Source organism: Salvelinus sp. IW2-2015, linkage group LG15, assembly GCF_002910315.2.
Source record: "Salvelinus sp. IW2-2015 linkage group LG15, ASM291031v2, whole genome shotgun sequence".
NCBI lineage: Eukaryota > Metazoa > Chordata > Actinopteri > Salmoniformes > Salmonidae > Salvelinus > Salvelinus sp. IW2-2015.
In genome coordinates, this window is record NC_036855.1 from 41,507,835 (window position 1) to 41,522,851 (window position 15,017).

At 40.4% G+C, this 15,017-nt stretch overlaps 1 protein-coding gene across 1 annotated transcript in view; it reads left to right on the forward strand.

Moving 5' to 3' along the window:
• Positions 1–15,017, forward strand: part of msh3 (mutS homolog 3 (E. coli)) — a 121,741-nt gene that overhangs the window by 35,024 nt on the left and 71,700 nt on the right. Inside the window, 3 exon segments of the mRNA XM_024002453.2 lie at positions 106–190; positions 2,416–2,525; positions 3,743–3,875. Of these exon segments, the coding sequence (XP_023858221.1) occupies positions 106–190; positions 2,416–2,525; positions 3,743–3,875 (328 nt within the window).

A 15,017-nucleotide genomic window follows, 5' to 3' on the forward strand; every position in this document is an offset into this window, starting at 1 on the left:
CTCACACACATACACACACACCGCCCTTGTGGTTGCCACAGACTGACTCCCTGTGACTCTTGTAATATTGTATGTGGTAATTCTCTGTGTGTGTGTGACCTTAAGTTCGTTCAGGCACCTCTCCTGTGAGTCAGACGGTATGGTCCTCAGTGCTCCCACTCTCAGAAACCTGGAGATACTTACCAACCAGGTACGTGTTAGTGAATGAGTGGTTGCTCCACTAAAAGTTTTGCGATTATGCTGCGGGACTTAGAGGTAATTTGTGGTTTCGTACGGTACCCTGTGTCACTACTTAATTGCTCCAGACCAGCACAAGGGGGAGTTGGAGCACTGATTATACTTTTGGGTCCTACTGCGTCTCTAACTGACAATGAGTGGGTGACATAAACATAAATAATTATAGATAGATATATAATTGTGCACAACTTGTGCACGACTTAAGTATTACTTACTAAAACTGTTGTTCCACTAAGGTTTTTATTCTAAGAGTACAGACTACAGTTAGGGTGTGGAAATGTTAGGATTATTTTGCTCTTACTGTAGTACTGTAGCCTACTCCCGACCGGTCACGTTGTACAGCGCCTGAGTGGCGCAGCGGTCTAAGACACTACATCGCAGTGCAAGCTGTGTTGCTACAGATGCTGGTTCAATACCGGTATCGGCCTCAACTGGGAGACCCATGAGATGACTGTAGATTTTTGGTTTCTCTCCCTCTAAAAACAGAAATAAATAATTCTAAATGACAAACTGGCTTTATTTACAAATTAGTAACAATGTCTCACCCCATGTTCAAGAATGGCCTTTTTCTCTGCCTTTTTCTCGCTCATTTTACGTTATTTGAAAACGAAATCATCTCCAAAATATTGTTATTTTTTAAACAAAACAATTAATTTTATTATTAATTTAGAATGATATAAAAGCCCCTTTTTAACTGCTCACCAGGCACAGCAAGGGCCGTCCGGACCGTTATGCTGTTCTGCTATTCCAAGGATGTGTAACTGCAACTTTATTACAGACAGAAACTTCTGAGACACAGTATTAATTATGAACACCCGTAGGTTCACTGGTAAGCCACATTTTCCTCGGGATCCATCCCAGTTGGTATTCTGTGTCCACTTATGAACCTCCGGGTGTTCATAATTAATTCATAATTAATACTGTGTAATACTGTGTCTTTAATAAAGAAATGTTTTGGTTATCCTGACCTGGACACCATGTACAGTATTACAATAGCCCTCTCGATTGGCGCAGCAGTTTAAGACACTGCATCGCAGTGCAAAATGCATTCCTACAGATGCAGGTTCAGGTCAGGATAACCAAAACTTAAATTTTTTAAAGACTATCAGAAAGAATGTTGCTACTTATTTATTTTGATCCAAAGCCTGAATGAGTGAGTCACTCAGCTCTATGTAGGTGCCGGGCTATATGACTGTGCCATCAACTTGATAATATATAATGATATTTTGTAGGTTATTTCGTAAAAAATTATTGTAATCTGAATATCAAAATATTTTTGATATACTGTAGGCCTACTGTAGGCCTAATGAGTCTCACTAGTGTTGAGTAATGTGTTGTTAAAAGTGGTGTAGGTCTTATTTAAAAAGCATATTGAAGTTAGAAGCAATAGCATTTGATGGAATAGCCTACCCGCTGTGGTCACTATTTTAGCACCGTTTCGCGCTGCTCTGAGACAAGCATGGGGTCTGGTCTTGGTAAATCAATGAGAGTTTTATTTTCACTGAATCTCTGTTTGTGTATTGGTTCGACTAGAATTATACAATTAGGGTGTGGACATCTTATGCTCTTAGTACTGTAGCCTACTCCCGACCGTCACGTTGTACAGCTCCATATTTTCCGTTCCATCCTAACGGAAACCCTGAGGGTTTTTTGTTTTTCTTGGAATAGAAACACCATAATATTAATCAAATTAATTAAGCAAAATTTCATAAAATCAGTCCCATATACTATGTTCTTACAAAAAAGGTTTTAAATGCTCTTGTACAGCCACTATTGAAGGCTATCAAATGCTTCTCAAATATGCCCTCTGGTGGTCAAACTAGCACTAACTAGCTTTAATGGTTACAATGGCTGACACTTAAATAATGTGCCATTAGAATTCTGCGGCACCATGCAAGCTGTGCTGCGGTACGCTGCAACTTTTACATAACGAATCACTGTACTTTTCCTCCAGTTTACTTGTATACAACAAGGCCGTATTTCATATGTAACTTTATCTTATATAATGGTACTCAGGTCAGACCATGTGTTCGTGGCCTAAAATGTCCTGTTTGGTGCTATTTTGTGGCCTAAATTCAGTTTGGGCAATTGTTATTGTGGAGCATTGGAACGGTACGATATTACTAGGCCAAGTGCAGTACTCTTTTTCACAGAAAGGTTTGTGTGCGTGCGTTACAGACAGATGGAGGTACGAAGGGCAGTTTGTTGTGGGTGTTAGACCACACCCACACCTCATTTGGTAGAAGACTGATGAGGAAGTGGGTAAGCCAGCCCCTCAAAGACGCACAGTAAGTACACACTGAATCCCAAACCAGTCCTTTGCCCCTACTAACTCGCTTGGAGGGCCCTCCGTGGTCATCTGTTGCTGACGAAACTCTGAGGGTGACTTCAAGAGTGATGAGTGGATCAAACAACGGCTCATAATAATGGCTGGAACGGAGTGGCATCAAACATAGAAACCATGTGTTTGATGTATTTGATACCATTCCACTCCAGCCATACCATGAGCCTGTCCTCCGCAATTAAGGTGCCACCAACCTCCTGTGGGATCAAATTAACCCATCAATTTCGGGACACACTTGGTACTTGAATGATGCAATTTATGTTCCACGTTAAATAATAAAACGAGAATTAAATTAAAATGAACAGATTTCCCTGTCATTTTACAAGATATAAACCTCCGTAACAGTTAAACATTTCATTTGTGAGGTATTTCATTTGTTACATGTGTCAAGCCTAGAAATCAGACACAAACAAATGCATTTCGCATATAATTAGGCTCACCTCTCCATTATTTTGTATGAAATTGTTAACACCAAACATATCGCGGTGCATGTTGGGATAGCACTTTGCTCTTGAGCTGGCGGCATTGCTGGCTCAGTCGAAGTGGCCCCTAAACCCATGATCATTTTAAATCCCTCAGATTTACATCACCTGTGCATATGGTGGAGGCGTGAGTGAATTCGCAAATGGAGGGGTGAATGGAAAGGAAAGGGACTGGTTTGGGCTTCAGCAACAGAGTACGGTGAAGTTGCCACGAGACCCTGATCTTGTGTCAGTTTTGCATTTCCCCCATTAATGGTTAAGGATTTAGGGGAGGGGAAGCTGAACCTAGGCATATGTACCTAGGGGAAACTTTACCCTGGAGCAAGTACACACACGGACCTATGCAATCCTTTCAGATCTGCACTGAGTGTCTGAGGGATAGGGATGGATTTGGGGTTGGGCTGAGACTGTAATCTCTCTTACTCGCTCAGATCTGCTGTCAGGATTATAAACCTTCGATTCTACCATCAGATAGGTTATGATAGAACCCTGCTTCACGCTAACATGAATAAAACCCAGATTACACACACATGCCTGCACACATGCACATGTCTCTCTGCACTCTGCAGTCCCACTCTAATGCCTAATGCACATTGTGTTGCTGGGGAGGAAACTGAAAATAGCACTTGTGCTTCTGTATACAGAATGTCAACCCTGGAGGCTCTTGTTCACCCCACAGGTCTATATGTGAGAGACAAGGTGCTGTATGTGAGATCCTGGAGTCTGATTCCGTCACCCTACCCTCTGTTAGAGCCCTGCTCTTCCGACTGCCAGACCTGGAGAGAGGAGTGTGCAGCATCTACCACAAGAAGGTACACAAACAACACTCACAAATCAAATACGCACACACGGTCTAGAAGCAGTGGCCTCACTCAAAGATTAAACGGGTGACCACTCTAACAATGGAAATCCATGTCATCGATGATTGAAGGCAGGCGAAATCAGGTAGGACCATTCTAGCCAATGATAGGGAAGATACGCGGGTGAACAACAAGCACAAGTAAGTTGTTTATTTCAATGTTGCTGGAATGCCACGTGCAACCACTTATATCAGTACATTTGTAAAAGCCTAAACATTACGAAACTTATATTCGATCAAACAAGCCTCACGTAATTCAATATTCTCTCATAGACCTCCATACAAGAAAGGGCTTATCACACCCGGACAGATTGTGAGCGAAGCAAATCCTCTCGCTTCACCTCTTCCTTTCTGCCTCACTGTCATATCTCCCACCCTCCCAGTATGACATTGTCTCCTTTCTTCCACAAGCTTCACTCAAATGTCAGGACAAAGAGCTTTCATCAGTGTGTGCATGTGCTTATTTGATGCTGAACCTAGCTCTTGTCCACAGTATCATTTTCTCAGCTTGCACTGTTGCCTCAAAATCTGCTGAAAGTTTCATCCTCACAGTGATTGGTTAGAAGTTTTTTCTAAACTATTCCACCCTCCCTACACACACACTTACACATTAATTGTCATATTTTGCGGTCTTTAGATGGATGAGTTGTGTAATGGTCTGCTTCTCTATTTTCATAATGGAGAGAGGAAATGAAATGGTTATGGTAGCAAGCCTTCGTGTGCGCTCGACCGTAAAATCCATGTCACACGACCCAAAGCCAGAGAACCATTAAAACTGTGACACTCATTAACTCTCTGACCTGTTTTAATTACAATATGAAGTCAATATTATCTATAACGCCACATCCCTCCAATAACAGTAATATACCACTGACATACAGGTCACTGAATCAATAAAACTGTAGTATCTATAATGATTAACAATAGTATATTTTTTATAACATAGTGCCTTCAGAAAGTATTTCCGCCCCTTGACTTTTTCCACATTTTGTTGTTACAACCTGAATTTAAAATGGATTACATTTATATTTTTTTGTGACTAGCCTACTACACACAATACCCCATAATGTCAAAGTGGAATAATACAATTAGTAAAAAATGAGTCAAGTATTCAACCTCTTTGTTATGGCAAGCCTAAATACGTTCAGGAATAAAAATGTGCTTAACAAGTCACATAAGTTCCATGTGCCCAATAGTAGTGTTTAACATGATTTTTGAATGACTACCTGATGTCTGTACCCCACACACACAATTATCAGTCAAGTAATGAATTTCAAACACACAAAGACCAGAGCGGTTTTCCAATGCTTTGCAAAAGAAGGGCACCTATTGGTAAATGGGTAAAAATACAGAAAGCAGACATAGAATATCACTATGAGCATGTTTAAGTTATTAATTCGACTTTGGGTGGTGTATCAATACACCCGGTCACTACAAAAGATACAGTAATTCCTAACTCAGTTGCCAGAGAGGAAGGAAACCGCTCAAAGGATTTCACAATGAGGCCAATGGTGACTTTAAAACAGTTACAGAGTTGAATGGCTGTAATAAGAGGGAACTGAGGAAGGATCAACAACATTGTAGTTTCTCCACAATACTAACCTAATTGACAGAGTGACTAGAAGGAAGCCCGTACAGAAAATAAATATGCCAAAACATGCATCCTGTTTGCAACAAGGCACTAAAGTAATACTGAAGAATTTTTTAATTAATAATGGGCAAATGTTGCACAATGCAGGTGTGAAAAGCACTAAGAGACTTACCCAGAAAGAGCCACAGCTGTAATTGCTGCCAAATGTGATTCTAACATGTATTGACTCAGGGGATTGAATACTTATCTAATCAAGATATTATTGGTGTCTTATTTTTCATAAATGTTTCACAAATATTAACATTTTTCTTCCATTTTGACATTAGAGTATTTTGTGTAGATCGTTGACAAAAAATGACAATTAAATCCATTTTAATCCCACTTTGTAACACAACAAAATGTGGAAAAAGTCAAGGGGTGTGAGTACTTCCTAAAGGCACAGATAATGGAGGTTATTGATTTAGATGGTGCTGCTCTTTGTTGAGTTTTATTGAAGAAGTAGATTGGCTTTTAACGTCTGTGTGATTGAACACAGGTTGGGGTGTGACCAACTCAGTGGCCTTGTGGTTAGAGTGGCCGCCCTGATATTGAAAGTTTGGGAATTCAATCCCCAGCCAAATCATAGGTAATATCTGACACACAAACGGGTACTATGTTGAAGTTTTAACAGGTCAGATAAAACCTACCCAATTATGGTCTCCAAATCAAAGGACCGAGGCTGTCGTCTACCAAAAGCATCTCGTCCATCTGTAGAAGTAGCCAGAGTTGAGGCAGAGTTCATCAGTAACACATGGAATGAAAAGGTGAAATCTGATATACAGTTGAAGTCGGAAGTTTACATACACCTTAGCCAAATACATTTAAACTCAGTTTTTCACAATTCCTGACATTTGATCCTAGTAAAAATTCCCTGTCTTAGGTCAGTTAGGATCACCACTTTATTTTAAGAATGTGAAATGTCAGAATATTAGTAGAGAGAATGATTTATTTCAGCTTTTATTTCTTTCATCACATTCCCAGTGGGCCAGAAGTTTAGTATTTGGTAACATTGCCTTTAAATTCTTTAACTTGGGTCAAACGTTTCAGGTAGCCTTCCACAAGCTTCCCACAATAAGTTGGGTGAATTTTGGCCCATTCCTCCTGACAGAGCTGGTGTAACTGAGTCAGGTTTGTAGACCTCCTTGCTCACACGCGCTTTTTCAGTTTTGCCCACAAATTTTCTATGGGATTTTCTCAGGGCTTTGTGATGGCCACTCCAATACCTTCACTTTGATGTCCTTAAGCCATTTTGCCACAACTTTGGAAGTATGCTTCGGGTCATTGTCCATTTGGAAGACCCATTTGCGACCAAGCTTTAACTTCCTGACTGATGTTTTGAGATGTTGCTTCAATATATCCACATCATTTTCCTCCCTCATGATGTCATCTATTTTGTGAAGCGCACCAGTATCTTCTGCAGCAAATCACCCCCACAACATGGTGCTGCCACCCCCGTGCTTCACGGTTGGGATGTTGTTCTTCGGCTTGCAAGTCTCCCCCTTTTTCCTCCAAACATATCGATGGTCATTATGGCCAAACAGTTATATTTTTATTTCATCAGACCAGAGGACATTTCTCCAAAAAGTACGATCCTTGTCCACATGTGCAGTTGCAAACTGTAGTTTGGCTTTTTTTATGGCGGTTTTGGAGCAGTGGCTTCTTCCCTTCCTTGCTGAGTGGCCTTTCAGGTTATGTCGATATAGGACATGTTTTACTGTGGATATAGATACTTTTGTACCTGTTTCCTCCAGCATCTTGCTGTGGTTCTGGGATTGATTTGCACTTTTCGCACCAAAGTACGTGCATCACTAGAAAACAGAACACGTCTCCTTCCTGAGCGATATGACGGCAGCGTGGTCCCATGGTGTTTATACTTGCATACTATTGTTTGTACAGATGGCTGCGTAGTACCTTCAGGCGTTTGGAAATTGCTTCCAAGGATGAACCAGACTTGTGGAGGTCTACAATTGTTTTTCTGAGGTCTTGGCTGATTTCTTTAGATTTTCCCATGATGTCAAGCAAAGAGGCACTGAGTTTGAAGGTAGGCCTTGAAATACATCCACAGGTACACCTCCAATTGACTCAAATTATGTCAATTAGCCTATCAGAAGCTTGTAAAGCCATGCCATCATTTTCTGGAATTGTCCAAGCTGTTTAAAGGCACAGTCAATTTAGTGTATATAAACTTCTGACCCACTGGAAATGTGATACAGTGAATTATAAGTGAAATAATCGGTCTGTAAACAATGTGTCATGCACAAAGTAGGTGTCCTAACCGATTTGCCAAAACTATAGTTTGTTAACAAGAAATTTGGGGATGGTTGAAAACGAGTTTTAATGACTCCAACCTAAGTGTATGTAAACTTCCGACTTCAACTGTACAAAGCTATACTCTGTTGAAGTTTGAACAGGTCAGACCAAACCTCCTAATTATGTTCTCCCCATCAATGACCAATGGTGAGCAGGCTGGAGGTGATTTTTTTAGTTTTTTTCTTCAAAACATTTATTTAAAACTAATTATTAACTACGTATGGCTGCAGGGGCAGTATTGAGTAGCTTGGATGAAAGGTGCACAGAGGTGCCCATAGTAAACGGCCTGCTCCTCAGTCATAGTTGCTAATATATGCATATTYTTAMTAGTATTGGATAGAAAARACTCTGAAGTTTCTWAAACTGTTTYAATTATSTCTGTGAGTATAACAGAACTCATATGGCAGGCAAAAACCTGAGAAAAAATCCAAACAGGAAGTGGAAATTCTGAGGCTGGTAGATTTTCAACCAAGCTCCCATTGAAATTACAGCGAGATATGGATGAGTTTTCACTTACTACGGCTTCCACTAGATGTCAACAGTCTGTAGAACTTTGTCTGATGACTCTACTGTGAAGGGGGGCCGAAGGAGACAGGAATGAGTCACCACTGCCATGAGCTGACCATTCTTTCACCATGCGCCTTCACATAAGAGGGAGCTCCGTTCCATCGCTCATCTGAAGTCAATGTAATTCTCCGGTTGGGACGTTATTCAAGATTTATGTTAACTTCATATGGCTGCAGTCCCGTTAACGGGATCGATATGACAACAGCCAGTCGAAAATGCAGCTACAGTGAAAATGCCTAGCTTTGTTAAAGCAAGGCCCCTGAACTCTCGTGTGTTTTCTGCATTATGCAATGATATGGGCAGTGACCATGTAACGCTTTTACAACATACAGAAGTGCGCTGGTTATCAAGGGGCAAAGTATTGACACGCTTTTTTAAATTGAGAGACAAGCTTAAAGTTTTCTTTACTGACTATCATTTTCAGTTGTCTGACCGCTTGCATGATAACGAGTTTCTCACACGACTGGCCTATCTGGGTGATGTTTTTTCCTGTCTGAATGATCTGAATCTAGGATTACAGGGACTCTCCATAACTATATTCAATGTGGGGGACAGAATGATTAAGAAGTTGTAGCTCTTTTCTGTCTTTATTGACAAGGACAACACACAGGTCTTTCCATCATTGTATGATTTTGTATGATTTTTTGTGTGCAAAAGAACTCAAGCTTACGGGCAATGTCAAATGTGATATAGCGAAGCACCCGAGTGAGCTGGGTGCGTAATTACTCAGGTACTTTCCCAAAACAGGCGACACAAACAACTGGATTCGTTATCCCTTTCATGCCCTGCCTCCAGTCCACTTACCGATATCTGAACAAGAGAGCCTCATCAAAATTGCAATAAGCGGTTCTGTGAAATTGTAATTTAATCAGAAGGCTCTGTCAGATTTCTGGACAGGGCTGCGCTCAGAGTTTCTTGCCTTGGCAAATGACGCTGTTAAGACACTGATGCCTTTTGCAACCACATACCTATGTGAGAGTGGATTCTCGGCCCTCACTAACATGAAAACTAAATACAGACAGACTGTGTGTGGAAAATTATTTAAGACAGACTCTCTCCAGTACAACCCAACATTGCAGTTTTGTGCATCCTTTCAAGCCTACCCTTCTTGTTAACCTGTGGTGAGTTATTCACAATTTTTGATGAACAAATAAGGTTTTATATGTTAGATGGCTAACTAAAGAGCAAAATTATTGATTATTATATTATTATTTGTGCTCTGGTTGTATAAGAGCTCTTTGTCATTTTCATTTGTGACAAAAACTCACACTCATTCTTATGTTTAATAAATGTATTGAATAGTGTGTGTGTGTGGCAGGCTTACAATGATGGAAAAAAACAACATTTGAGAGTGCGCTGACCCTGGTACGCAGAGGTTGAATGTTTGAAGGCGTGCGTTCTACCTGTCCACTCGATTGAGGATGATAAGGGCAGTTCAGAAGACGAGCTACCTCCTGACACACTTTTCCTGTGAAATGAGTGCCTTGGTCGGAATCTTATTGTTCCGGAAATCCCCATCGGGAATGATTTCTCGATTCAGAATTTTAGCTGTATGTTGTGCAGTTCCTTTCTTAACCTCTCTGAGATATGTGGGAGGGTAGCGTCCCACCTGGCCAACATCCAGTGAAAATGCAGAGCGCCTATAAAAATTTTACTTTCATGAAATCACACATTCAATATACCAAATTAAAGCTACACTTGTTCAAAAATGCTTTACGGCGAAAGCAAACAATGCTATTAACTGAGGATAGCACCCCAGCTAACAATCACAGACCATCATATTTCAACCTTCCAGGCGCGACACAAAACGCAGAAATAAAGGTATAATTCATGCCTTACCTTTGACGAGCTTCTTCTGTTGGCACTCCAATATGTCCCATAAACATCACAAATGGTCCTTTTGTTCGATTAATTCCGTCGATATATATCCAAAGTGTTTTTTTGGCACGTTTGATCCAGAAAAACACCGTGACTACAAAATATCTCAAAAGTTACCTGTAAGCGTCCAAACATTTCAAACTACTTTTGTAATACAACTTTAGGTATTTTTTAACATAAATAATCGATAAAATTGAAGACGAGATGATCTGTGTTCAATACCGGAGGAAAACAATGTGTAGCATGCTTTCTGGTCACGCGCCTCTAACAAACAGTACACTTCACTGGAGCCTCATTCTGAACATGGCTACTTCTTCATTTCTCAAAGGAAAAACCTTAATCAATTTCTAAAGACTGTTGAGATCCAGTGGAAGCGATAGGAACTGCAGGAAGGTCCCTTTAGAAATCTGGATCCCCAATGAAAACCCATTGAAAAGAGAGTGACCTCAAAAGAAAAATCTGAATGGTTTTGCCTGCCAAATAAGTTCTGTTATAGTCACAGACATGATTCAAACAGTTTTAGAAACTTCCGAGTGTTTTCTATCCAATACTAATAATACTATGGATATATTTGCATCTGGGACTGAGTAGGAGGCAGTTTACTCTGGGCACGCTTTTCATCCAAACATGAAAATGCTGCCCCCTATCCTAGAGAAGTTAATAGGGTAGGTTTCAACCCATCATGAGAAACGATCAACAACGACTAGCACATCTTTGTGTCCTTTACATTTGGGCAGTGTTATGTAATCAAGCTGTAGATGTCTGAAGGGCAGGCACTCGTCGTGTCTGTACTTTCACTCGTCCCTTGGTGTTCTTTTCCCTACAAATGTTGCAATTCGCCACAACAGCCTCAGCCTCTTTCCGCACACCAGGATTCCACCTTTTGCCCACAAAATGATAAACTATCTTGTCCACACCAATGTGTCCCAAAGAGTGGATCTGTGTCACCAAGTAGGGCAACATCTCAGGTTGTATTTCCACACACCTTCTTGATTGAGTTTACATCCTGCAGCCATCTATTCCCATACTTCATCTTTTGGTGCACTTCTTTGCATGTCTCTAATGTGTTGCAATGTATCCAAGGTGTATCTCCTAATCAGTTTAGGTGATAGAGGTATGTGTTCTCTTGGCAGCCGCCATGGCAGCTTTGTCAGCCAGATCATTACCTTTACTCTCGTCTGTAAAGATTTTTCCATGTGCTTTCATTTTCAAAGTTGCAACTTGTCCAGGTAACTGGAGAGCATTCAGTAGAGCCATCACCTCTGGTCCATTCTTCACAGGAACTCCCAGTGATGTCCTGAAACCTGTGTTTTTCCATATTTTTCCAAAATCATAGGTAACACCAAAAGCATACCTTGAGTCTGTGTAGAATTCCGAATTCCACGAATTCCGCCACGTGCTGATGTTCCTGCAGGTAACTTGTCTGTCACTATCACAATGTCCATTGTAGTAACTGCCCAGCCTGCCTTCCTCACCCCCCCTCCACAATGCTTGAACCGTCGTGTTCAAGTAATGTGGCATCTGGAGGAAGCATCAGAGTAGCTGGATTACATGGTGTGCCACGTTGTATGATGATGTTAGGAGCCTCCAACACACTCAACCATTTGCTCCAACGAGCAGCTGTGACCTGTGCAGCTCGATTCATTGTCAAAAGAGTATGAACTGCATGTCAGCAGAATCTTTAATCACTACTTTAGTAGTGTCCATAGCTTCCTTGCTAATGGTATTTTGTTTTGTGCAAGGTGGGGCAACACCTGTCAAGCACACTGGTTCCATATCCAAAGTTCCACACTCATTTTTCTTCGTAGTCCAAATAGAATGATTCTGAACTGTAGATCCCTGCAGTTGTCTAATTTGCCACATCACCTTCCCTTCAGAAATGTTCAGTGTAGAGTCAAGTTGCATAATAATATCAAGGCCTAAAATAGGTTGTTCAAATGAGCCTATCCACACCCCTGCATCAATCTTCATTGGACCAATAGAAATTGATAATGGACTCCTGTTGCTCTCATCTTCTTGCCTGTGTACTGAGGACATTATGTTTGGATAAGATATGGGCAATACTGTGACTTTAGCACCTGTATCTACTAAAACATCTACTGCACAGTTGTTAACCATCATGTTCACATATTTTCCATCTGATTTCATGTGTACACCAGCTGGGATGGCACTTAAGAGGGGGTCTATTAGTTTCCCTCCACAGCACCCAGCAAACTCTGCTGCTGAGCCGGAGAGAGCTTCTTACATTTCTGCATCAGCATTGTGTCGTTGGGGCTGTTGTCCTGTTTCCAATACCCCTTATTTGGGGGGAGGGGGGGTATCTGGATTAAGGGCAATCGGTGACCAGAGTGATATATGGTCTGGAATCTGCAGATGCCTCCTTGCATCTTTCCAAGCTAAGAGTGTATTATGTGTTGTAAAATTGTCAGGTAAGGACCGGATCTTTTCAAAGCTATTAATAAATGGTACAGAAGCTAATGCTCTTGGATGACATGCTATTGATTCCATCCCAACCCAAAGTGAGTGGTGTTTGTCTAGGCACCAACTAATCATGTGCTTGATCTGAGCAGACCAGTAATATAGTTGCAGATTTAGCAAAGATACCCCTCCTGAATTCTTAGGCTTAATTAGTTTGATAAATTTGATTATAGGTTTCTTATTGTTCCAGATATATTTAGATATATTGACATTTATTGTGCGAAAAAGGACTGAGATAGATGGCAGGGGATATTTTGGAATAAATAATTTAGCCGAGGAAGGATATTCACCCTGACGGCATTAATCCTGCCAAAAAGAGTTTGGTAGGGTAGACCAGTTAATCAGATCCTGTTTAATTTTTGTGAGCAAAGGTATATCATTTGAAGTGAACAGGTCTTTAAGACTTGGGGTAACATATTTACCCAAGTATTTTAAGCCTGTTTCAGTCAATTGGAATGGAGATATTGTTTCTAAGTTGATTGTAGAGGGAATATTCAAAGGTAATGCCATGGATTTATCCACATAAATTTTGTACCCTGACAGGTTACTATATTCATATATGATGTCCATTACTGCAGTGACAGGGGTCTCTGGTTTAGACATGTATAAAAGCACATCATCAGCAAATAATAAAATGCTATGCTCTTCATCACCCATAGAGATGCGCCTGATGTTATTACTAGACCTCATTGCCTCAGTCAGTGCTTCTAGGACTAACAAGAACAGAGCAGGAGATAAAGGGCAGCCTTGACGACAGCCCCTACCGATATTAAATCATTCTGATAATTTACCATTTGTGTTAACTGCCCGATGGGTCAGAAAAAATAAATTTGACTAAATTAGTAAAATGGTCCCTCAGATTAACTTTTTATAATACAGCATACAATAATTTCCACTCAACTCTATCGAAGGCCTTTTCGGCATCGAGAGAGACAATGAGTGCAGGGTCTTTAATTCTGCCAAGGTGGTTTATGATATTCAGAGCACGTCTCACATTGTCCGTTCCAAATCTGGCTTTGACAATGCCAGTCTGATCAGGTTTAATGAGGTCTGGAAGTAAGTGTATTGGCGACTATTTTAACATAAACTCCTAGCAAACTGATAGGTCTAAACTAAGTGCATTTTAATGGATTTTTGTCCTTTTAAGTATCAGGCTAATGGATGCAGTTTTCCAAGACTCTGGTATGATGTCTCTTTCGAACATATCATTTAGAGCAGGCATGAAGATAGGGCATATCTCAGGCCAGAATTTCTTGTAGAACCCTGCCGGGAAGCCGTCTAGGCCAGGTGCCTTGCCAGAAGGCATTGCCTTAATAGTTTCCCAAACCTTTTCAGGAGTAAAGGGAGCATTTAGTCTATTTATGTGCTCATCTGATATAGTGGGCAAGGTTATCTTATTCAGATATTTAGTCATTTCGTTGTTCGATCGTGTACATTGTGAAGTATAAAGAGATTTATAGAAGTAGCAAAACGTATTATTGGTAAGCAATGGATCATGAGTATTGAAGTCATCTGCCGTTCTTATAGACTTTATAGATCTTTAATTTTGTTATTTTTTAAGTTGGTATGCAAGTAGATGCCTCGGACGGTTACCAAACTCATAATATTTTTGCTTGGTAAAAACAACCGTTTTTTAAAACATGTTTTGTGTGCTCTAAATTGAGTTGGGCCTTAGCACAAGCTAGTGAATTCCAGTTCGCCTGGGTTGGTTGGTTGTTTATGAAAAAGTTCTAAATGCTTTACTTCAACCTCCAATTTTTCCCTATTTTCAATTCTAAGCTTCTTGATCAGAGAGGCTTGGGAAATGATATGACCCCTTATGGTTGCTTTAGCAGCATCCCAAATAGTTGCAGCTGAGACAGGAAAGAGTTGGTTGTCGAGCCAGTAATGTGATAAAATATTAATTATCACAGAGTAGAATCCTTCATTGTTAAGCAGAGATGTATTAAGTCTCCAATATCTCGTTTTGGGACAATTAATAAGACGTTTGTGTAACCCTAAACCAAAACAAAAAATACAAATAAAGTTTAGAAAAACCCCACTGCTGAGTCCCCAAATGAAATGACAGACCCCAAAAACGGCGCCTAACCTGTTTTCTGTCACTTTACTAACAGGAAGCCCACTAAGGGTTTTTAAGAAGAGAAAAGGTTTCACTGTGTCCTATGTTGAATAAAGGGGAATTAACATAAATCTATGGACATGTGGATGAAAAAGGAATAAACTAAATATTTT